The sequence below is a fragment of the Tiliqua scincoides genome, chromosome 3 (genome assembly GCF_035046505.1).
Source record: "Tiliqua scincoides isolate rTilSci1 chromosome 3, rTilSci1.hap2, whole genome shotgun sequence".
Lineage (NCBI taxonomy): Eukaryota > Metazoa > Chordata > Lepidosauria > Squamata > Scincidae > Tiliqua > Tiliqua scincoides.
In genome coordinates this window covers 79,820,394-79,844,547 of record NC_089823.1, presented here as the reverse complement: position 1 = coordinate 79,844,547, position 24,154 = coordinate 79,820,394, and the positions used below count along the sequence as shown (strand labels likewise).

At 44.1% G+C, this 24,154-nt stretch overlaps 1 protein-coding gene across 2 annotated transcripts in view; it reads left to right on the top strand.

Moving 5' to 3' along the window:
• Nucleotides 1-14,018, top strand: part of GLRA2 (glycine receptor alpha 2) — a 135,364-nt gene extending 121,346 nt beyond the window's left edge. For both annotated transcript variants that reach the window (XM_066620771.1, XM_066620770.1), the window contains exon 9: nucleotides 13,728-14,018. In XM_066620771.1, coding sequence (XP_066476868.1) covers nucleotides 13,728-14,018 — 291 coding nt within the window. The remainder of the gene's footprint in view (nucleotides 1-13,727) is intronic.
• Nucleotides 14,019-24,154: the final 10,136 nt, after the last annotated feature.

Below are 24,154 nucleotides of genomic sequence, written 5' to 3'. Positions count from 1 at the left end.
TTTAAATAGCAGGTGGAGGAGTGTGCATAGGAATCATGGTGAGAACTAAGTGGTAAAGCCCCTGCCACTTTTTCAGCCATTTTGCACTCTCTGTCCCCCTTGCTTTATTCCAGCAGTTTCCAAACGTTTCAGCCAGAGGGCCACAGCAAATATCTGGCAAGGGTGTCGAGGGTAGGGAAAAATTTTTTTTTATTGTTATAAGATTTAAATAAATACATTAGAGATGGAACTTAGATGAATGAATAAGGAAGCAATCCTAACCCCTTATGTCAGTACTTTCCAGCACTGGCATAGCAGTGCCAATGGGACGTGTACTGCATCCTGCAGTTGGGTGGCATTCACGGAGGCCTCCTCAAAGTAAGGAAATGTTTGTTCCCTTATCTCAGAGCTGCATTGCTCTTATGTCAGTGCTGGAAGATACTGACATAAGGGGTTAGGATTGTGCCCTAAATAAATGAATGGGCTCATGTTTCCAAGATTTCTCCAAGCACCAACACATACCACGGAAATAAAGCACACACTTAAATGGACTCCCATTCCCCCACCTCACAAGCAGCTTACTTAAATGTACAGGAATAAATATCTCCAGACCAGCACATCACAGGAAAGCTTCCAGGATTTCTGCAAGCACCCACACCTCAGAAATAAAGCACACATTCAAATGGACCCCCATTTATTCCCCCACCTCTCACACAGCTTGTTTAAATATACAGGAGTAAATACCTCAGAAAAAGCACATCACAGGGAACACCTGGAGCACGTTCTGAGGGCTGGGGAGTTTTTAGGCCTTTAGAAAGCATTCTGAAGACTGGGAAGGCAGAGCACTGCTCCCTAGCCCTCAGAACACATTCTGGACACAACCTTAGCACATCTCCGATCACATTCAGTCAAGTGGGTGAGAGGCTCTCAGGGGACCAGAGGCTGGCCACGGGCTGGATAGAGACTCGCCGCAGGCCGCATCTGCCCCCGAGCCAAGGTTTGGAAACCTCCACTTTATGCTAGAAAAAGGAAAAGGTTCACATCTAGTTTGATCCTAAGAAGAACAAAATGGAGGAGCAGAGACCTTTGACAATTCAGGGAGCTGAAATTAGCTCAGGAGTTAGCAATGGCAACTCCTACTTTGGGTAATGCCACAGTGAGGCCTTGGATACCCAGCCATGAACCCAGTCTGTGGAACTCCTTGCCACAGGATGTGGTGCTGGTGTCTAGCCTAGATGCCTTTAAAAGGGGATTGGACAAGTTTCTGGAGGAAAAATCCATTATGGGGTACAAGCCATGATGTGTATGCGCATCCTCCAGATTTTAGAAATGGGTTATGTCAGAATGCCAGATGCAAGGGAGGGCACCAGGATGAGGTCTCTTGTTATCTGGTGTGCTCCGTGGGGCATTTGGTGGGCCGCTGTGCGATACAGGAAGCTGGAGTAGATGGGCCTATGGCCTGATCCAGTGGGGCTGTTCTTATGTTCTTATGAATAATATACTCACTAGCACTCCCAATAAATTGCTAATGTTGCTGCAGCAAAACCAAACTGGCTTTGGATTGGCAGAGCATGTGCTCCATTTACCAATTGGCTGTTCCTTCTGTTGCTTCATGCTGGGTTGCTGCCGCCTTGTTCGCTTGTCAATTCACCATAAATCCGTGCTTGAGATTTCAGCATGGTTTGATTGCCAACACCTCTTCTCTCTCTACCCCTGCAACTCCTCTGCTTCCCAGACCCAGTGTGACAACACGCTGCTGTGCATGTATTTTGGATAGCCGGAAAGGAGACAAGCAAAGGAACGACTTTGTTGTTTAATTTGAAGTGAAATGAGACACTCCTTTCTGGCATTTTGTGGGTTAAAGGGCTCATTTCCCCCATCTGGGTTTGCCTTGAAAATATTCAGCAGTACTTGACCCCAGGGGGAACATGTGAGACTCCTTGCATAAAACAAACGTGCAGTGTTTGTTTTATGTAACATGCTGCGTCATGTGAAGAATGGAAGTGCTTGAGGAAAATCCATTGATGCAAGGTTATTTTTAGAGCGCACAGTGTACACTCAAGCACATGCGTTCCATTGTGAAAACAGATAGCCCATTTGAATGGGCTTGCAGGTAGCTCTCAGTGTATGTGGTGGTTATGTTCCTGGAAAATGACACGTATATCAAAAACATGTAAATAAAATTGGTTTCCCCACAGGAAACAGTGGGATTGACTTGGGTTAGGGGGAAAGTCACTTAACACTCACGCTGATAACTGGTGACTTCTGCTTGCCCAATATGGCATAATGGGAGTGTTAAGTGTTGATGACTGACAGCCAAAGCCTATGCACGCCTATTCAGAAGTAAGTCCCATTAGAGAAAATGTGCATAGGATCGGGCTGTGAGAAAGCAATGAGGGAAAACAAAGGTGCTGGTAAAGAAACTAAGCAGCAGCATGATGGAAAATGACAGAGAGAGAGAGAGAGAGAGAGAGAGCGAGCAGATCTCAGAGTTGATGCCAAGAGCCAGGAGGAGTCTAGGTAAGAGCATGGGGATGCAGCAATTTGTAGCTTACAGTTAAAGTTTAGTGTGGAGGGATTCCTGGGATCCTGTCTCCTTCCCTAATTCTCCAGAGAGAAGGATCAGCTTCCAGGCAGTCCTTCAGAAAAGTTTGGATGTTGCTTTTTGAATATGGTGCTTTACAGCTCCGTAGTGCATGCTGTCCTGGGAAGCACCATGCCCCACTAACAGTGATCACAGATGGAGTGAGTGAGCAGCTGCAGCAGTTTCTTTATGGAGGTGGGATTTGCATATCTTCCTTTACATAGGCAAAAGGCCGGTCCCTGTCCCAAAGAGCTTTTCACCTACATTTCAACAGAGAAGAGGAGGTGAGCCAAGGATCGAATGCAAGTAAATGTGGTACGTGAGAACAAACGTAACACCAAGCCTAGGTGAGGATGTAGGGAGACTACAAAAATCATGACTGATAGACCAGAGAAATTTAGGTCATTTTTTAAAAAATTATTTAAAACATATGTTGGCAGGGCAATTTACCACAATGTTTAAAAACAGTACTCAGCAACGTGTGTCTGGGCTGCACCCAGAGCCAGATTCAGACTATTTTGCACCCTAGGAAAGGCTAACACTCCCTCCCCCCCCCAAATTGCCAATTTCAATATTCAAAAGCAAATGTCTTGTAGAAAAAATGAAAAGCACAGAACTTAAAGCTGCATTGCAAGAATAAATATAAAACTTTGCCCTTCAAAGCTCCGTTCTGCATGCTAGGCAGCTGCCTTGTTGGCCAAATGATAGCACCAGGCATGGCTGTACCACTTCAGACTGCCAATGGGGCTTGCGTGATTGACTGCCCAATCCTACCACCATCCACACACACACCCCGGTGCCAATGTAAGTATCATTGCGCCTATAGAGACTGCTTTATGGCCGTCGCAAAGCATCATTCGCCAATGCATACTGCAGGCCCATTGTCAAGGAGGCCAGAGTGGCTAAGCCTGTGCAGGGGATTGGAGAGAGGTGGTGTGGGGGTCGAAGGGGGAGGGAATGGGCAGAACAGGAGACAGGGTGGGTGGAACAGGTGGTGACAAGATGGTGAGGAAAGCAGAGGGGGACAGGATTGGCAGTGACAATTGATCTAGTGCAGGTCCATTTTGATCCAGAAAAAGCTGCTGAAGTTTCCAAGGACAAATGTTCCCTTCCCCCAAGGAGACCTCCTGCAGCCAAAAATCCCCGTTAGGATACGCCAGTAGCTGCACTAGAACCACTGCATTGCCACACACTGATGTAGATAGGATCGGGCTGTTAATGCCACTCCAATAGCGGACCTGCCATTAACTAAATGGAGCAAATGCCCCAGGTGCAGAGCCCCATGCGCCTCTAGGACCAGGTGGAAACCTCACTGAGGCTCCCAACATGGTTGAAAACTGTTTCGGTTTGCTAGAAGCACAGTTTAAGACTGCGGGGAAGCCTCAGATGGCTTCCTCAGGTCATTCTGGAGTTGCACAAGGCTGGTGAGTGGGGGAGGGGAATTCATGTGCAGGGGGGTAGGGGCATCTCACAGAAGGTACCATCTGCCTTTGCCCCAGGTGGGAGGCTGGGGAAGTCCACCACTGCCACTCCATGCAGTTCCTCTATGTAGAAAATGAAATGTCTGGGAGGAATTGGGTTCTCCCCCAGCCTTCTTCTGCCATCTATTTTTTTAAGTGCTGTAAAGAAAATTGTGCACAGGAGTATTCCGTCTTGTGAATCCACTTCTGTAGTCTGAAGTGGTATAGCCCAGATACAGATTTGCCACCTCATTGAGAACCAGGTCTTAGAAGAGCCTCTAAACTAGGGTTATGGAAACATGACCAAGTCAGGGTTTCTTTAAAGAGGCAAGTCCTGGATAATCAATACTGTTTTGACATCTGAACTAGAGCTCCAGGCAAACACTAGGAGAGGCAGGCTTTTCAAGGTACCAATGACAGGTAGCTGCAGCATGCCAAAGATAGAGCTTTGCAGTTTAGTTGCAGTGTGAACTTTTGTATCCATTTGGGATCAAATTAGTGTTTCCAACCCAATAGCAGGCTGCTCTACGCTATGAGGTGTTCTGGCGTGTGTATGCATGGCTTTTTTAACTCAAGACTTTGTGCAAATGTCAAAGTGATACTCATCAGATAGGGAAAGGGTTGCACTTCGGTTCACTGGGTTTGACGTAAAATTTGCTCATAAACAGCAGGGAACACACCGCAACTGTACTTTGCCATTTTCCAAATGATGAAAAGGACCCACCTGCTGGGTACAAATACTCCCATTCTTTTCTCTGCCTGGAAAAGAATACGTACTGAAAATAGGGCATGAACAGCTGGAAAAGAACCAGAAAACAAAGCATACTTTTATTTGGTAAGGTCAATCAGAGCTTGTTTCAAAAGCACCTTCCTAAATTAAACTGAATCACACGGAGGTTGAAGTATGTTTATTACTTTTAATTGGAAATGCTTACTAAGAAGGGAATGTTTCAGAGGTCCCGGTACTTTGTATCATGAATCCACCTTTTTCGTTCAATCTTCTCTTGCTTCCATTATTATTTTATCTGAAGTTCCAGTTTCTTCTTCTTCTTCTTCTTCTTCTTCTTCTTCTTCTGCTTCTGCTTCTGCTTCTGCTTCTTCTGCTTCTGCTTCTGCTTCTGCTTCTGCTTCCACCACCACCACCACCACCACCCAATTGCAATCTGGTGTCTTTGCTGGGGGTGTGTGTGTGAGTGTAAATAGAATGCTAGATGCAGGGAGGTGGCAGCAAGATGCAAGTATCTTGTGGTCTTGCGTGTGCTCCCTGAGGCATCTGGTGGGCCACTGTGAGATACAGGAAACCGGACTAGACAGGTCCTGCACGCCCTACATGAGTGCCTTTACCTTACCACCAAGGGTAAAGTGAGTAGCCCCATTGTGGAGCTGCTTACCTTATTTGGGGGGAGGGGACGAAAGTAGCCAGATCCAGATGCCAGCCTTCTCGGTGCCGCCGAGCCTGGGTGCGCCAGGCAGCTCAGAATTGTGTCCGAGCACATGAGAACGGACTGTCAGGGAAAGAATGTGGTAGGTCTATAGCTTTGCTTGGACTGAAAAGACTCACTGCTTATGCTTTCAGACTTGTTAAACAAACAAGCTATGCTTTAAATATCTCTTCCTCTTATGTAAAGTGGCATTGCCTGGTGAGTCTTACCTTATTGGAAGGGCAGGGAGTTGGAAATGTTTGTGGGATTACATTTGGGAAAAAGGGACAACTGGAAGGAACTGATAAGGTTTTTGAGGATCCATTCCAAAGGGACTGAGAATTCAGTGGCTACATTCTCTTCCAATGGATACAAACCTCTTCAGCGAATGTATCACGAAAAAGTCCTGTGTAAATATTGCAAGTTAAATAGGGACAATGCTGACATGCAAATATGTTATTGTTGATAACTCCAGTTATTAATATTAATAAGAACATCAATGATAATATTGCTCTTATATGAATAATAACATTTATATACCATTTTTCAACAAAGCATAGTTCACAGAACAGTTTGCATAGCAAAATAAAAGACTAAATGACTTCCAGTACAAAAAACACCAGCAACAGCTGTTGAAAAAGATGTCATGCTGAGGTGAAGAGGGACAATTGATTTCCCTTGCTAAATATATAGGATGACACCATATTAAAGGGTGCTTCCTTGCCCAGTTAGCAGGAGAGAAGGCCTTCCTCTGAGATTAATTTAACGTAAAAGTCTATGTTTTCTTTAATTTGACCAGTATTTTGCTTGAAGTTGAGAATGGGTTTTCTGCTGTCTTGGCCTGTCATTTGTATCCATCCCATTTACTATCACAGGGTCGCTGGCAAAGCAGGGCTCCACTTATCTCACAACACAAAACAGAAACTTTCCGCTTGCTTCATATTCTTCCCATTGAGTGCTTAGCTAGTGAATGCAAGACAGGAGCCTCAGGAGTGGCCAAGTAGGGCACTGGCTGAGGGCCCACACTTATCAGAAAACCACCAGCCAGCTCCTGAACCTTTGGTACCAACAGGGATGGTACCAGCACACTGTCAGAGAGTGGGAGGGAGTGTCATAGGAGCCCCTGTAATCTGGCACTGGGTGAATGCCTACTCTTTTGTCATGCCTGAACATGGCGCAAAAGGCAGATAATAAGAGAAGCAGGGACATGACTGATGTGCAAGACTTGTGAATCTGGGAATCCATAGACACTGGTCACATTTGTGATGTTTTTGACCAATGTGTTTTCGACCCATTCACAAGTTCATTCCTCGATTGGAAGTGAGCTTATCTCTTTGGAGTGCTTGGAAGGGATGTCACCCTTCAGCTATGTCCTGCTTTTACAAATGAGTTAGACAATGCAGCTTTGGAACTGGCTGTACAATTACACAGCAGCTGCTGCCTCTCCTCAGTGTAGCAAAACTGATCCAGATTGGAGCTGTTTACATGTCGGCAAGTCAACTCGACACAGAAGTTAATGCATTATTTAGCTCCTTTCCGAAACTGGCTGGGGCATAAGGAATTTTACTATTTAAAGTGCTAGGTCCATGAGGGAAGCGAGTGACGTGCAGAAGGAGAGAGAAGGGGGAAGATTTTTGTAACATCATGTGGCTGATTAAGAAACAGGAGGAAAAGAGATGAATGGAGATTACCTTGTTAGACATGCTCTTAGACTAACTGCAGGTGGGAAAAAGAAAGAATGAAATGAAATAAAACAAGAATCCATCTGTTTAATTCCCTTATTGAGCAGACATGCACATCAGCTCATGTAGTCCAGATAGCAGCCTGTTTTCCGTGTCCCATGGAACTCTGGGAGCATGTCATCAAGTCCTATCTGCAAAGTCCCATCCCTCCATCTGCATAGGGGAGATTCATTTTGTGGTCACATTTGATTGTCAGAGTACATTGGAAACTAGCTCTCCAGTAAAAGCTAACCAAGCCCCATCCAAGACCTTCTGGTGCCTGAGGCAGCATACCAAATGTGCCAACCTCTGGTCTTCACTGGTCCTCCAACACTCTAGCACACTGCTCTTTCCACTCCACTTTTACTTTGTCCCCCTCCTCCATTTCCAATCTAGGGAATGGAGGGTGAAGGATCATGAGAGATGAATGGGGAAACAGAAGTGGGACCCTTGCCAGTCTGCTGCCTGAGGTGACCTATTCATTTGTGACCTGTTCAGTCATGGATGGGACTTAAAGCCAACCATTTAATAATAAGTCTTCATTCACCCTCTGATGCGTACTCAGTCAAAGCTCATTCAAATCAACATCTACATTTTTCCTATGGTGACTTAAGCTTTAAGAAGATATGTGGAGGTTACAATTCCACTATGTTTCATTGATAATTGTAGCTTTGCTTCTGATGACGAATAGTCATGGCTGCTTTTTCACTACCACACAATTAAAGATTAAGAAGTGAAAAAGGGTCTATTCTATGGGGGGAAGACTGGTAGATAAGGAAACATACGTGGGTTTTGTATCCAAATGTGCATGTGGATCTTTGCAGATTTATTCTGAGCCATAAAACCCAAGCCTATCCCCCACCATGCTGGGCCTCCCCATGCCTCAGAACACTTTCCAGGACTGGAAATCACAGGCACAAACCAGAAGTCACTCCCTGTTGTGTCCTAGTGACCTTCGGAGGAGGCAGGGAAACCCATGGAGTGGACTGTTGACCTGGTGTGACTTCTGAAGGGCCTGGCATGACCTCCAAGTAATTGCAGCACTGTGACCCTGCCCCACCCTGGAACTCCAGCATCCACAGAATTTATTATCCATTGGGGTTTCTGGAATGAAAGCCCCACAGATAACAAGGGCCCACTGTATTTATGTCTGAATTGCTGGAAAGCCACTACCAGTCTGTGCCAACAATACTGAGCCACATGGGCCAATGGTCTTACTCAGTACAGAGCAGCTTCCAATGTTCTACCATTTCTACTCAACAGATACTAGTTATTTTATTTAGTGGGTCTTGTCACAGGCCGCTGCTGTGCTTCACTTCAACAGAGTGTACACTGGCCTTCATTTCCTGTGAGTCTCTTCTTCTACCATGAATCAAGTTCATAAACCATACGTGAACGATACCAGGTTCCATGTGATTTTCACCTTAGCGATTAGAATCTGTTCCTTTTCTTTGGAGACGACAAAAGATTTGTTTGTCCTAGAAGTCAGTTCAGATGTCAGTTCACCAGGCACATGAATGTGATTTGTGTTCTTTGTATTATGTGTTTGCTATTATTTATTTGGCGGTAATCAGTATTACAACTTTTTTCTATTGACAATAGATGGAGAACACTGGAGTACAGTACTTTGATTGAGGTAGTCCAACTGACCCAGAAAATAGTCTCTAGGTTACTTTATATATAAAGAGACTGGTGACTTCATAAAAAAAAAAAAAATGGAAGTGGCACTTTGAGTTACTCTGCTCCTAGAGATTTTTGTTCTTTGATTGTTGTAGGTGCCTGGAATGCATCTCTGTATTGCCTATCTTTCTTGTTTGCTCTTTGATCTCCACTTTCTTTTGTGTATAGTTCTGACAGAAAGACAATTGTCCTTTGCTTTGTCCCACTGCTTTTTTCTCCCTCTGGTGTGACACTACAATTCAGTATTTGCTGTTTGTTTCATATATTTGTTTGTTTCATATGTTATCTAGTGAGACTTTATGAATGTTGAGATTGTTCTATGGGATAGCACCATCTCCTTTTCTTTTTAACCATACACTTTAGTAACCAAATATCTTTTCCCAAAAAACAAGATAAGAAATAATAGCTAAAGAAAAGCAATTAAGGGCACAATCCTAACCCATGTTCCAGCACCGACATAAGGGCAACGCAGCTCCTAGGTAAGGAAATAAACATTCCCTTGTTTTGAGGTGGCCTCCATGAGTATCCCCCAACTGCAGGATGCAGCACACGTCCCATTGGCACAACTATGCCAGTGCTAGAAAATTGGTTAGGATTTGGGCCTAAGAGCACAATCCTATCTTGTGCTGGAACAGGCAAACCAGGAGGCTTACGCTGTATCCAGCGCAAGATAGGGCTGCAAAGTGGCTCAGCCGAAAGTAAGGGAAACTCTTCCCCTTACCCCTGGGTAAATCACTGCAGCCCTATGGGTCTCCTCAGACTTGCACCTCCTCAGTAGGTGGCACATGTCTGAGGAGAGCGGAGCAGCTAGGAGCATAACAGCATAACAGCAGGATCCCAGCCCCACCTCCTACTCCCTGCCCACCCACCTTCCCCTGGGACCGCCCTCCTCCTACCCTCCCCTGTCCTGGAAGGTCTCCTTCATGCCTCCTCCCCACCCACCCCAGAGCCTTACGTTGGCTGAGCTCAGCCAACAGAAAACTTGCCGCACAAGCCACCACAGAGGCTGGATTCAGCCTCCATGTGCCAGTGCTCCTCTGTGCACTGTCGCGGCTTGCTCCTGAGGAGGTGCAAACGTGCTTTACAGCATGGGAAGGGAAGGGACTTGCGCCAGTCAAACTCATTGTTAGGATTGAGCTGTAAAAAATCTATCCCACTAAAATACAGAAAAATAGCAAAGACAAAAGGAACTATTGCATAATATTTGAGAAATACTTTTGCATTAAACCATTTTCAAAATAGAACATTCTATCTATCTATCTATCTATCTATCTATCTATCTATCTATCTATCTATCTATCTATCTATCTATCTATCTATTTTTCTGACTCATTTCAGCTATCTCAAAGCATGACTTGGTTTTTACAATACTAGACGGTAATGATAGTAGCTTTGCTTAAAAATAATCAGTGAGGCAGCAAGCCAGAAAACCATTGAGAAATGCTGACAATGGGGAGGGCAGTAATGGAGGCCTTCTCAAGGTAACTTTTGTTTCTTTATCTCAGCGTAAGCCTCCACTTCCCCAATAGGTCTCCTTGGATCTACACCAGCTATTTTACTGGTGAAAGTCCAAGAAGAGGTAATGGGAAAGGGAATGGTGATAGGCTCCTAGTGAAAGTCACTCTGCTGGAATCCACTCCTCCCTCCCACATTCCACCTCCCACTCTTGCCCTCCTTGTCCAGAAACCCCCCATTTCTTCCCTTCCCTGCCCCAATCATCCCACTATCCACACCCACACTGGCTTACCCAAATGCCTAAAGCTCCACAATGGGAGTCATATGGCCATTTACACAGCAGAACTTGTTCCACTGCCATGACTGTTAGTTGGGATTGGGTTGTAAGTTATTTAAAGAATGAAAACTGCACAGGTGCATTGTAGTGGTTCATTCATTTCGGTGAGACACAGCCGAGGTGGGAGAACTTCTTAGTGGATTGTAACCACTGAGTGAAGAAACTATGAGATTTATTATGGAGTTTTGTAACTTGCACATATTTTGAAAAATTTGTACTTATTCATGGGCACAACCACACTGAAGTCCTCTGGCAAATTTTAGCATTCATATCTTTTGTCCTTGGCATTTAATTAAACCATATACTCTTTTAAGTTGTTTGCTTATCAAAGCAATTTGAACTTGAAGGAATGAAGTACAAAACTAAGACTACACTGTATGTTCTCAGTGCAAAATCATCATCCTTTCTTAAAATTGAGTCAATATTGAAAGTGAGTCATTTAATTCTGGACTGTGCATAGCAGATCATGCTGTGCTGAATGTACAGGAATGGTACAGGAATTAGCAAAACAAAAATGGGATGTGCATTAGTTAATGCTGTACTGACTGAAGCCTAAGAGGTTCATGTAATATGAGAGGTGAGGAATAAAAAGACAAAATAAAGTCCGAGTTGTTTGCAAAGTAATTAGTAATAGGAATGCCCTATATCTAGAATATTTCTTTTTAACTGAAATGCGATACATGAATTAAAAGTGGGGTTACCTAAAGAAATCTGTACCATGAGAAAACCCACAGGTAAGTATGTATAAATTTGCAGCATTAATAAATCAACAACTGAACTACTGTCTCAAATTTCATAAAAGGCTGAGATTGCCTTGGTTGATGAAATAGTATAGTACAATGTTCAAAGTTGGTGGGTATATCATGATAAGGAAGATGGTTGAGATTTTGGGTAGTTCCTGACAACCACTGGTTCCTGACAAGTGGTTTCTGACAAATACTTATCCACTGATCGGGTCCATGCCCCCCTCCCCGTGCGTGCCCCCCTCCCCCCGCATGTGCCCCTTCTGGAGGCAAGGAGAGCTCTACTTCCCTCATGTCTGGAGAGTCTTCTGAGCCCAGCAGAGGCCACAGAAATCCATCCATGTCCTCTGCCAGGCTCAGACTGAATCTGAGGACGTAAAAAACATTACTTCCAGTTTCTCCGTGAAACTGGAAGTGTCTTTTTGATGTCTTATAAGGTTTGGGTGAAATTGGGTAAGATAGGAAATGTGAGATTCCAGGAAATTTCTGGGCTTTGGCTTCCAGGCCCCCTTTCTGATCTGGAGCCCAGGTACAAATTATCCCCTTTACCCGCCCCCGGGCCCTGATCCTACCCCCTGGGCTCATGGGCCCTGGTCCTACCCCCATTGGGGAAAAAAGCGGGGTATAAATTGAATGAATATAAGCCATTATTCCCTGTGTGCTGCTGTCATAACTCATCATGAACTTCAGGCTAGTGCATGGAAAGCAGAAGTTCATTATATTTGGGAAAAGCTAGACAAGCCAGATGGGGGCCTGTGTAATAGGATATTAGTGTATCTGAAAGATTCCAAATACACTCAAGACACAAAACATTGGCTGCTGAGAAGCTGTTCTCCTTTTGTTAACCTTCTGACCTAGATTTGCATTCCTCTTTCCTGCAGTGCTAAGTAATGCAGGAGACATCCTCGGAACACGGCTCTGAGGCATTTTTGTGACAGTGTCATTAAAGGTTTCAAAAGGAACTCATTACTTTCCAAATCTATTTCTTTGCAGATGTATCAGGGCATATTTCATTTATTTATCGTATGTACAATATCCTCAAAATTATTTTACTTTGTTTGGGATGCTGTCTGTTCACACAGCAACTGTTTAACTTCGATGTTAATGTAGGCATATGAATGTATGGGGGAATTGTATCAAGAGTGTGCTAAATAGAGCAGACCTGCACCCCAGACTTAAACTGTTTTAATATTCATTATCCCTCTCCTGTGAACTCTGGGATTTGTAGATGGTGCTATGAATCTCTAACACAGCCATTTTCAACCACTGCGCTGTGGCATACTGGTGTGCCTTGAGTGGTCCACAGGTGTGCCACAGGAATTTGGGGGAAAGTCATTTATTGATAGGGCCAATGGGAGATGTGATCCCCCACTGGCAACATGGTGTACCTTGTCAATTGTCAAAAACCTGGTCGTGTGCCTTGACCATTTTAGTGCCTTGTCAGTGTGCCCTGAGATGGAAAAGGTTGACAGTCACTGCTCTAACAGAAGATTCTCACCACTCTATAGTTACCAAACTACAATTCCCAATATTCTTTGGAGGAAGCGATGGCAGTTACATGATAAGATGATGATATCCTTCCTCAAGAGGTCAAGGTGGCAAAGGGAAGGATTTATCCCATTTTATCTTTATAATTAATAACCTATGATTTAGTTGGACTGAAAGATAGTGACTAGGCCAAAGTCACCCAGTGAGCTGAGCAAGAATTTGAACCCAAGTCCAAGCTCAATGCTTTATCTCAGGGTTTCTCAGTGTTTGTCCTCCACCATACCCCTTTGCATGGTCCACCTAGTACCACCAAATGTAACTGGCGATGACATAATTGCCAGTTACTTTTGGGTTGGGAGGCCAGATGCAATGCAAGAAACACCATTAAGAGGCTCAGGGTGGATGGTAGGACATTTTCAAGAGCAGAAAAGCATGCTTTGGAGACTTCTACTGGTTTGTTGTATTGCATTTGTGCTCTTGCTGTTGGACGGCAGGTGTCCAGGAGTCCCATGAGTCCCACCAGACACCCCCTCAAGTACCACTGGTGGTACTTATTCTACTGGTTGAGAAACACTGCTCTATCCACTATGCCACATTGACTGTTAGTGTAAGATAGGTATTCTACATTGAAAGAGGAATCCATTTGGAAGACATATGCACAGTCCTTTAGCCAAAAACATACATTGGCATAATCAAGGTCAATGGCATTTTGTTCAGCACTGTCTTGTTAAACTTCAAAAACTACTACATTTTAAAATTAGTTTACTCAATCAGTCACAGTGCTTCTTTAAGGCAGAAACTAAACGGAAATATTTGCCCTGAAATTTGATTTCTCTTATTTTTGTTGTCTCCCTGCTAGGAAGAAGATGCTGGCCGTGACAGTCGGTTTAATTTTGGTGGCTATGGGATGGGTCACTGTCTGCAGGTCAAAGATGGTGCTGCCGTGAAGGTCACCCCTCCAAACCCTCCCCCACCCCCACCCCCACCACCGCCAAAGGATTCCGATTCCATCAAAAAGAAGTTTGTTGACCGTGCCAAGAGGATTGACACAATATCCCGAGCTGCATTTCCACTCGCCTTTCTCATCTTCAACATATTTTATTGGATTACCTACAAAATTATACGTCATGAGGATATTCACCAAGAATAAACAGGGAGCTGGGACCTTCAAGCCAAAAGTGACTCACTTGTAAATAGAAAGTGAAATGTCTTTTCTGTCAACAGGACAGAGGGTTTGTTATCTTGTGATACTAAAGAGGGGGGAAAAGAGTGGGGGGGAAAGAATGAAAAGTATTGATAACAGTTGCGCTAAACAAGATGCAGTGGAATCACAAAATGAGGATTTCCATATGAACTCTCAACACGATTCTTCCAGACTCTTGCCAGGATCAAGCAAACCTAAACTGGGCCAAATTTTTCCAAAAGTTCAGCGTCTCTAAAACATCTCTGAGAAATAATGAAGATCATCTGCCATGGGACTGACTGTAACGGCTGCAGTGCAATGAATTTTAAGAGGACCAAACTTTCTTCAGGGTAATACTGCCTTTCTATATGAAACAGGTTGACTGAGCTACATTCCACTCATGTCTGTAGTTAGTTGTTTGCTCAGATGTCCCTTTATGGATTGTAAATTATTTCTACAAACAGATCATGGGGTGGGGGGGGGAGATTTATACTTTAATATCCTTGTGGGCGTGCATTTTAATATTTTTGCTTTCCTAGAATTGTAAGTTTTTGAGGTCCAACTTGTGTAGGGTGTGTTTCATTTGATTGCTTCCGCTTGTAGAGATGCCCTGCAAAATGGCGCATTTTATCTTGGTTCTCAGACAGTGCACTTATTCCATTCCATTTTTGCCTGTTTGTTTTAAATTACATGCCGCAAAAGGTGCCAAACTGTAATTGATCTATCATATTACCAGATACTACACTATTGATTAAGAACTTGTTTCCTGACATAGTTCAGTTTAGTATTGACTACTTCCTACTGTGGCTCTCATTATAGCTGCGAGTTGATAGCTCTGTAGGTAAACATGATTTGTTTACAGACCTCTGATTTATATCTTTACTAAGGAAAAAAAAGTGGCTATCATTTTAAATATCATTGACTGATGGAAGCGTTTTAAGAACTTTACTGTGATTTTCATAATCTGTTAACTTTTGGGTGCCAGAGCAACGTGGTCCAAATCCTTGCTATGTGTTTTAAAGTAGACATTAAAAAAAAGAAATAAAAACCAGACGAAAAGAAGCCCAATGGAGGTATTTTTGATTACAAGGACAAAGGCAAAATGGAAGAGTACAAACAAAGTGAGCATTACAGGTTTACTCTTGCTGTGAAGGAGTTAATTACAAAAAAGACAATTGTTCTGTTTCAATAAAGTGAAGGATCTGATTGATATGGGTGCATTTGGCTTTCATTACTGTTAACTGCATGGGGAGAGGAGAAGGCATCATGAACCACATTGGGGAAGAAAGGAGGTATCAGAAATCTTCCCGCAGCATAAAAAAATAAATTCAAAACAGAAATGAACCAGAGCTGCATACATGCCAGGGTCAGCACCAAGTTGTTGATCTGGGGACAAACAATCCAGTCCTGAGCTGCCTGGCAAGGTGGACTGCCGCAGCAACAAAATGCCTGCCGTGGCATCCAAAGCACGTCAGGCAGCCGCCAGTGACTCTTGGGGGGGAAAGGGACATTTGTCTTCACCTGTGTAAGGAAAGTAGCCCCACAATGGGGCTACTCGACTCTGCGTCGGCTATTTAGCTGGTGCAGAGTAATGAAGTCCTGTGTTGGGCTGAGATGCTCAATGTGAGGCTCTGGATCCAGCGAAGCTGAGCTCCACCAGTCCTGTCTCTCCTGACTTGCTTCTTCCCTCCATCCCAGGACACCTCCCCCCTGCCTCCACTTACTTCTCCACCACCCAACATTCTCATGGTGCCCCAGGCAGTGGTCGCCCATCCTCTGCCAGGCTCTGGCTCAGAGCTTGCACTCAGTCAGAGCCTGTGTTGGTTGGGCAAAATGTGTCGCAGGCACACCTTATGGTTCATTTGCAACACTGCGCATCAGCGCGCAGTGGTCAGGATCGGGCCCAAAGTCTTTTATCGATCCCTCTATCACTGGCGTACCGGGAGGGAAGGGTTGGAAATGCCCTAGGCAGCACAGGAGAGAGGGTGGCACTACATTGTCATCCACTCCCCTGACCCCCTATCTGGCTCCCTGAAGGCCTTCTGAGATCTCCAGAAGGCCTAAAACATTTCACTTGAAGGCCCTTTCACTTGAAGGCCCTTCACTTTTTAGGCCCTTAGAAGGTCTTTGGAGACCTGGAGCCCTCCCTGGTCTTCCTAAGAACTTCTGAGGGCCTAAAACATCACTTCTGTTTTTCACTCAAAAAGCTGGAAGTTATGTTTTAGGCCTTCTGGAGGCCTCAGTAGGCCTTCAGAGGGCCCAGAGGAGGCAAGGCCTCCTGGCCTTCCAAAGGTGCCCCAGATACAGTGGGGGGGGGGGGAGGCAGCATTCTCCAGGGGGGTAGCATTCTGCAGTCTTGGTCTCAAGTGACACAGGGACCAGCATCACAAGCGCCCTCCTTGCTGCTTGCCCACATCCAGTGGTGCCCACAATCAGCTGCTGCGTCTGATACTGAAGGTTCATCTTAAGAGTTCAGACTAGCCAGATGGGTCTTTTAATGGATATGGGCCCTCAGTCAGAGCCCAACCTATCCAACCCAGACTTCACTACAGCTGCCTATTGCGCTACATATAGGCCTTATGTATGCAACACATTTTAATTGCTGTTACGCCAGCTGAACCAGCAGAGTTTCCCCCAAAGATTCTTAGAAATTATAATTTGGGGAAAGATTGTCCAAAGCTCTTTATCTTCTGGAAGAAAGCTTCCATGAGATTCTCTACAACTATATAGCGAATAGTCCCAATCCTATCTAACAGCCCAGTGCCATCCCCGGTGGCTCCACCGGCAGCAAAATGGCTACTGCTGCATCCAGAGGCACTGCTAAGGCCACCAGAGGTCTCCTTCAGGAAAGTACCCAGAAAATACCCAGGCCTCACAATGGAGCTTTTCAAGTCAATCTCATTTTATCTTTGTGGAATGCTGCCTGACTTGTTGATGTTCCAGAGACATTTCCAGGTAAGCAGACATTTAAAACACACACATTTTAAACACACATTTGCACACATGGTACAAATTCAATGAAATATAACAACAACAAAAGTAACAGCTCAAACCTAGGCTACCCTTACGCAGCTGGAACTAGTGTTCCAGTGGTATCAGGCAAATTACAGTGGAAGCGGCCAGGCCATTGCTGCAAGTGGTGGTTGGTGGCAACACCCCCCCCCCATAAGAACATAAAAAGAGTCCCACTGGATCAAGCCAAAGGCCCATCTAGTCTAGCTTCCTGTATTTCACGGTGGCCTACCAAATGCTTCAGGGAGCACAAGACACAACCAGCAGACCCTCCACAGCCCCCAGTGCTAGTAAGATGGCACAGGAGGTGTGATGGAGGCAGGAAGGGCAGAATGGGGCGGAGAGGGAGAGGAACGGGGTGGAGATGGGGTGGGACAGGGAGGAACAGGAAGGGAACAGTAGCAGCAGCTGTGGTGCTACCAATATTGTACCCCCCTTCCAAGACTTGACTGCCTTCCTGGATTCACTCTGATTAGCACCAGTGAAACCCAAGTAGATCCATTCCAGCACCGGAGGCTTACCAAGAGGAGATCTTGGGAACTGCCCCCCCCCCCCACAGGATATAGCACACACTTTGGCAGCATGGGGGAGAGAAAGGATAAGATTGTGGCCAAAGTAATGTTCAGCCATCTTAGATACAACTAGAAGCTGGTGTATGCCTCCCATGTGGTAATCCACCTGTTCTTTTTCTGCCCCAAACCCTGACCAGCAAGTTCCTCCTGCTCCCAAGCTAATGCTCTGGGAAGAAGAAAGATGAGGTGACTGTCGCAGAGCAGGTGAGCACAGGAATAATGGTCAATGCACTGTTGTGTGCATGTGCAAAGGCAGGCCAGCAAGCTGGAAGGAAGTAAGAAGGGTCCTTTGAGTCTGATGCTGATTTTTCCTGTATGTGCAACTGTCTGTATACATAAGATGATGGACTGTGCCCTTAATAAATTTGTTAATAATAACAACAATAACAAAACAGAAGGAAGAACATGGATGACAGTCTAGATTTATTCTTTGTTTTTTGTTTCATTTTATTCATGCATTTGGTGATGGTTGAAAATCACTCATGAGTTGCTGGAGCCTTCAGTCCATCTCACAGATGCCTTTGCTAATTGATTTGTTGAAATGGGTTACAGGTAGGGTGTGTGTGTGTGTGTGTGTGTGTGTGTGTGTGTGTGAGAGAGAGAGAGAGAGAGAGAGAGAGAGACTTCAAAGCTAACTTGAACGAGAAATGTAGGCTCAGCTGGTCCCACAAGTTAAACCAAACTGCAATCTGGTGTCTTTGCTGGGGGTGTGTGAGCATAAATAGAATTCTAGATGCAGAGAGGTGGCAGCAAGATGCAAGTATCTTGTGGTCTTGTGTGTGCTCCCTGTGGCACCTGGTGGGCTGCTGTGAGATACTGGAAGCTGGACTAGATGGGCCCTGGGCCCGATCCAGCAGGGCTCTTCTTATGTAAATAGTATTCATGGCCATTTTTATAAACGTCCAATGCTTCCAGGCATGCAATTTCATTCATTTAGCTCAACGCATTGTTGAAAGGAGCAAAGAAGTGGTGGTTCTTTGAAATCCATCTTCCTCTTTCTCAGATGCTTTTGCAACTTGATTCAGTTTTTCTGTAAGGTTGTTCCTGCCCTTTCTTCACAAAATCAGGTCACGTTTGTGAAGGCAGATCACACCCACAATACATTTCACTCAACGTGTCAGGCACAACTGTCAAGCAATCCATCTGTAGCCTGGTTCCTTTATGCTGACAATGCTCTTGACAGGCCTGGCTGACTGGATGTGATGGCAGTCGTTCAGCAAAGTTGGATTTCTTCCCATCTTATAAGGGTGGGTAGACGACTTTGTACAAGTCTGTGCTCACATAAGTAGTAATGGATGATCTCATGACATTGGTCTTTCTGCTAGAGAAGACAAATGCAGAGAGATCGTCTTGCACATAAGCTATTCCATGAAGCGTGTCTAGTGTGTCGAGCCTGCACGTGAGAAATTGAATGTATATGAGAAAGATGATATGCGTGTCCGGTACACTCATTTTCAATACTGAGACCCCTGAAGAAACCTGTCTCTGTTTGTGTGTGTGTGTGTGTGTTGAAGATGGTATGGATGGAAGATGCCATTTATTTCATTGAAATGGGAAGGAAACAAAGACAACATACTCAGGGAGAGGATTTGGAATGTTTGTTCTTCAGCTGGTACAGGGCCTGGCGAGAGAAGAACAAGGACAAGCCTTGAGTAGGATGAATGAGAAAGACAAAGATGCACAGATGAGAAAAAACAATGTGTATTTGTTTTGGATACCCCCGAGTATAGCTGCACTGGTGGAGAGCATAGCTGGGGGCCAGTGGTTCAAGAAAAAACACTCCAGGAAAACATTGCACCATGGCAAGTTGTCCCAGCCTGTCTCATCCAAAACAGAGTGGGACCTTTTAAAAAAAAATTAATGACTGGATATTGCTAGACTTTTTTTCTTAGATGCACTGGGGAAATATACCCACTCAAATGGAAAGGTAATTTTGAGTGATATCTAATAGAAATTTTTTTTGCATATTTTGTCTGTACAATGTTCTCTCTTATATACATCACTCTCTCCTATTTGACCTCTCCTCTGCAATGCTATCCACACTTACCCGGATAGCATTGACTCTCCCATTGACTCCCATTGACTCTCATTGTTAAAAGCATATACATAGTAACCTGTTAAAAATACAGATCTCTAACATTTGCCCAAATGCAGTTGCATACCATGGTAGCATTAAGTCTAATATATTAAACATAAAATACACATTGAAATGAATGGGGACCCACCAGAAATTGACTCACGACCCACCTAGTGGGTCCCAACCCACACTTTGAGAAACACTGCATTAGTGGGATTTCATAGTATTCAGTCAAACAGCTGAAACGTTTAGCTCAGTGATTTTCAGCCATTGTGAATTGTTCACAGGTGTACTATGGGGATTTGAGGGAGGGTCATTTATTAGTAGGGCCACTGGGGGATGAGAGCCCCCACCAGCAGAATGATGTGCCTTGGTGAACAGTGAAAAATATTTATGGTGTGCCTTGACAAATTTAGTGCCTTGTCAGTGTGCTGTGAGAGGACAAAAGTTCAAAATTGCTGGTTTAGTTAATACAATGTGAATGAGAAAATCTGATTGCTCACAATAATGAATGGCTCCTGAAGGGAGATACAATACCCAAAACCAGAACAAAAAGAGTGTGGAGTAAGGTCTCCAGGCAGAAAAGATTTTGCAAAAGTTGGTATGGCACACTGTGCTAAACAGAGGGATTGTATCCAGCAGAGGAATCTGTAATGGAGAAGTCTGCCACAGTGTGGTTGAAAAACAAATCATGAGGCCATAGTGTTTTTTGCTCAGAAGCAAAGATTGCATGAGGAACATTTCGTATGGCAGAAAAATGAGAAAAGATGGCTCATGCATCATCAAATTCTTCTCCTAATCCAATTAATTCTTATGTAAGCGGAATTAATAAATTGTTCCCATGATGAGCTGATAAACCAGTTCAAATGTTTAAGGCTTCTGCAAACAGTGGAACCAAACTCCCTCCAGAAGAGTAAAGGGCAGGCATTACGATTCCCTCCTGCCCAGTTATGTGCACATAATATGCATCAAAACTAACAAGATTTACATCTGTGGAACATAGCAGAACATTTCTGCCAAAGGATTTGTTTTCTATCCGTTGGAACAGACTGGAAGACGTGTGCCACTGCTCATCTATGGAACTCCAGAAATGGCTAAATATTTTGTGTCATGTTCCCTCCTGATTACAGATGGAAATGACATCCGTATTTAAATATCAGCATTTAAATAACATCAGTATTTAAATGACACTTTCCCAGATTATTTTAGTGCTGAAATGACTAATCCTACTTCAGTTTCAAAACTGACATTTTCAAATCCTTTGACAAACATTTAAACTTATAGGCAGCCCATGTAATGACATATCCTTAATCAATTTTGCCACAGTTCATTTCTGGTCAGATTATATAATTATCTCATATAGCTTAACTACATTATAGCAACTGTGAATTAGAATTTTATTTCAATTCTTCTAGGCAACAACAGTTAAACAGAACAATATGATAGCTACAAGAAAGGAAGCAGTAAATTAGATTTCTCTTGCCACAGGATGTGGTCTCTTGCCAAGATTTCCTTGCCACAGGATGTGGTGATGGCGACTGGCCTGGACGCCTTTAAAAGGGGATTGGACAAGTTTCTGGAGGAAAAATCCATTACAGGGTACAAGCCACGATGTGTATGCGCAACCTCCTGATTTTAGAAATGGGCTATGTCAGAAGGCCAGATGCAAGGGAGGGCAACAGGATGAGGTCTCTTGTTATCTGGTGTGCTCCCTGGGGCATTTGGTGGGCCGCTGTGAGATACAGGAAGCTGGACTAGATTGGCCTATGGCCTGATCCAGTGGGGCTGTTCTTATGTTCTGCCGCCACCCCCATCCCAGGTTTTTCAGGATTGTTCACAGTAAGACACCAAAAACCCTGCAAAATGGAATGGTTTTGGTGGCATTGCTTGAAAATGGAATGGATGAGGTCAACTTAACCTCCCTGGGTAGAGGAGTTTAGAGATATAGGATGACTGTCGAAAAGGCTTTGCTTCTGTTTCCTACCAACCATACTTCTACAAACAGAGGATCCCAAAGCAGGACCTCTGTAACTAATAGTGCAATCCTGAGTTCTCAATCACCGGACACAAGTCCCTTGTACTGGCCAAGGAGTGTTGCAAACAGGTACGTCTGCACCTCCTTTCAAGTCGGGGAGGCTGGCACAAGGACGCATGCTGGTCTCTCCATGCCAAATCAAGACTTGGTGGAGGTAAGTTTGCGCTGGTGGTGGCCACGGGTTTGGGGAGGGCACTTGGGGGGTGTCCTGGGGCAGGAGGAGAGAAGGCAGACTGGTGGGCGGACAGGGGCCTGAGGCAGTGGGACCAGCCTCCAGCACTTAGGCCACATTCTAACCCCCTCCCGAGCAGCCCAGCCTCACACCAGGCTGCTCAGTTCTGCACAAGCTATTTAGCCCCATTGCCCCATTTCAGTGGCTGGGACAGAGCGCAAGGTAAGGGCAAAAATATCCCCTTGCCCTGAGTTGTGCCACAGCCACCTTCAACCCTGAGCTGGATACAGCCCAGGCCAGCCTGTAGTGCAGCCATTTTCAACCACTGTGCTGTGGCACATTGGTGTGCCGTGAGTGGTCCACAGGCGTACGACAGGAATCTGGGAGAAGGTCATTTATTAGTAGGGCCGATGGAGGATGTGAGCCCCCCCTGGCAGCATGGTGTGCCTTGTCAATTGTCAAAAACTTGATGGTGTTCCTTGACAATTTTAATGCCTTATCAGTGTGCCATGAGGTGAAAAAGATTGAAAATCACTGCTGTAACATATTTCCTACCTGTAAACAAAAATAAATGTCATTAATATGTAATGGGCTGTAATATATTATTATTATTATTATTAACAACAACAACAACAACAACAACAACAACAACAACAACAACAACAGTATTTATAAACCGCTTTTCAACGGAAAGTTCACAAAGCGGTTTACAGATAAAATCAAACAAACAACTAATGGCTCCCTGTCCCAAAAGGGCTCACAATCTAAAAGGATGCAAAAAAACACCAGCAGACACCCACTAGAAAAGACAGTGCTGGGGTGAGGAGGGCCAGTTACTCCCCACCCCCGCTAAATCTTCTAACTATAAACAAAAAAATGTAATGAAAAATATACATCATTAATGCACTATTAATAGAAAATACCAACAAGAAGCCATGGTTTCTGAGAAATATGGACATTGTTAGCCAATACAGCCCATCACGATTTTGTCCCTAATGTGCCTGGCAGATGCCCAAAAGTTCCTTTGGGAATGATTAACCTAAATCACATCAGCTAATGGATGTGGAATTGATTGGGGGGAGGGGAAGTGCAGAGAAGGTCAGATTTAATACAATTTACCAAGAACCTCCAAATTCCTGTGCATTTTGCTAAATCAGAAAAAAACAACAACATTGCTTTGGCTACCTTTTTGGTTTGCACATAATAAAAGCAGCCACTTATACCTGATTGCTTTTTTTATACTTTTATACTTGATATACTCTTGATATACTCTTTTTGCTGCATGAATTGATGAAAGCTGGATCATTTTGTTAACAGACTTTGCACCTTTTATACCTCTCAGATTCAGCCCTCAAGATTTCAAAGCTGCGTGCTTGGGCATCAGGGCTGTGCATGAGTTTACTATTTATATGTGCTACTCACTTCTCCAGAACACGAGCATTAGCTGCCGAAGCCAGGAGAGCCTGCTGGTAGTCTTTCCCTCTTACCTACTGCATGTCCTTCTTCCTGCTTATCTTCGATACTATTCGTACTGACACTGCCGTTATACTTGTCCATAGGCATCAGTACACTTGCATAGATATAAACTTGTCCAAATAAACACCAACATAATGGCAGACATAAACATTTTGCTTGAAATCTATGGGGAAACAGAACTCTCATAGTGATCCAGAGTCCAGCTTCTGAGTATTCCTAGAATGTAGCCATGCAAAAATTCCAGCAGTCATACCCAGAAGTTTAGTTTTAGAACCTTTAATGGCATAAAAAAGAAACAAATGAACATCTATAAGCAGAGTATATAGGCATGCCAGTAATACAGCTGTATCAAAAAGCCCCATCAACTATAAAACAATACATACATGCTAGCAGAAAAGTATTCCCCCATGTAATAGTTACAGAAGTTCCATCCAAGTGCTAAACTGTGTTAGGAGTTCTGTAGGTCTCCCATTACTATATTGTTATATTGAGTTGAAGTAACTAATTGGAGGACATTAGAGGCTCTGCCATGTTTTATTAGTAAATTTAAATAATTTGTTGATAACTTGTGTGTGGTTTGTCATTGAAACCCAGGAAATGTTGTAAAATATCTTCATCAGAGCATCTGACAGATTCACAACAATGGGGTTTAATTAAAACGAACAGATAAGCTTGATATAGTTCACAATACAGTAACATATGAGGCAGAGATTCCAAAGTCTTACAACATGGGCAGGATCAGACTTCATACGGCACAGA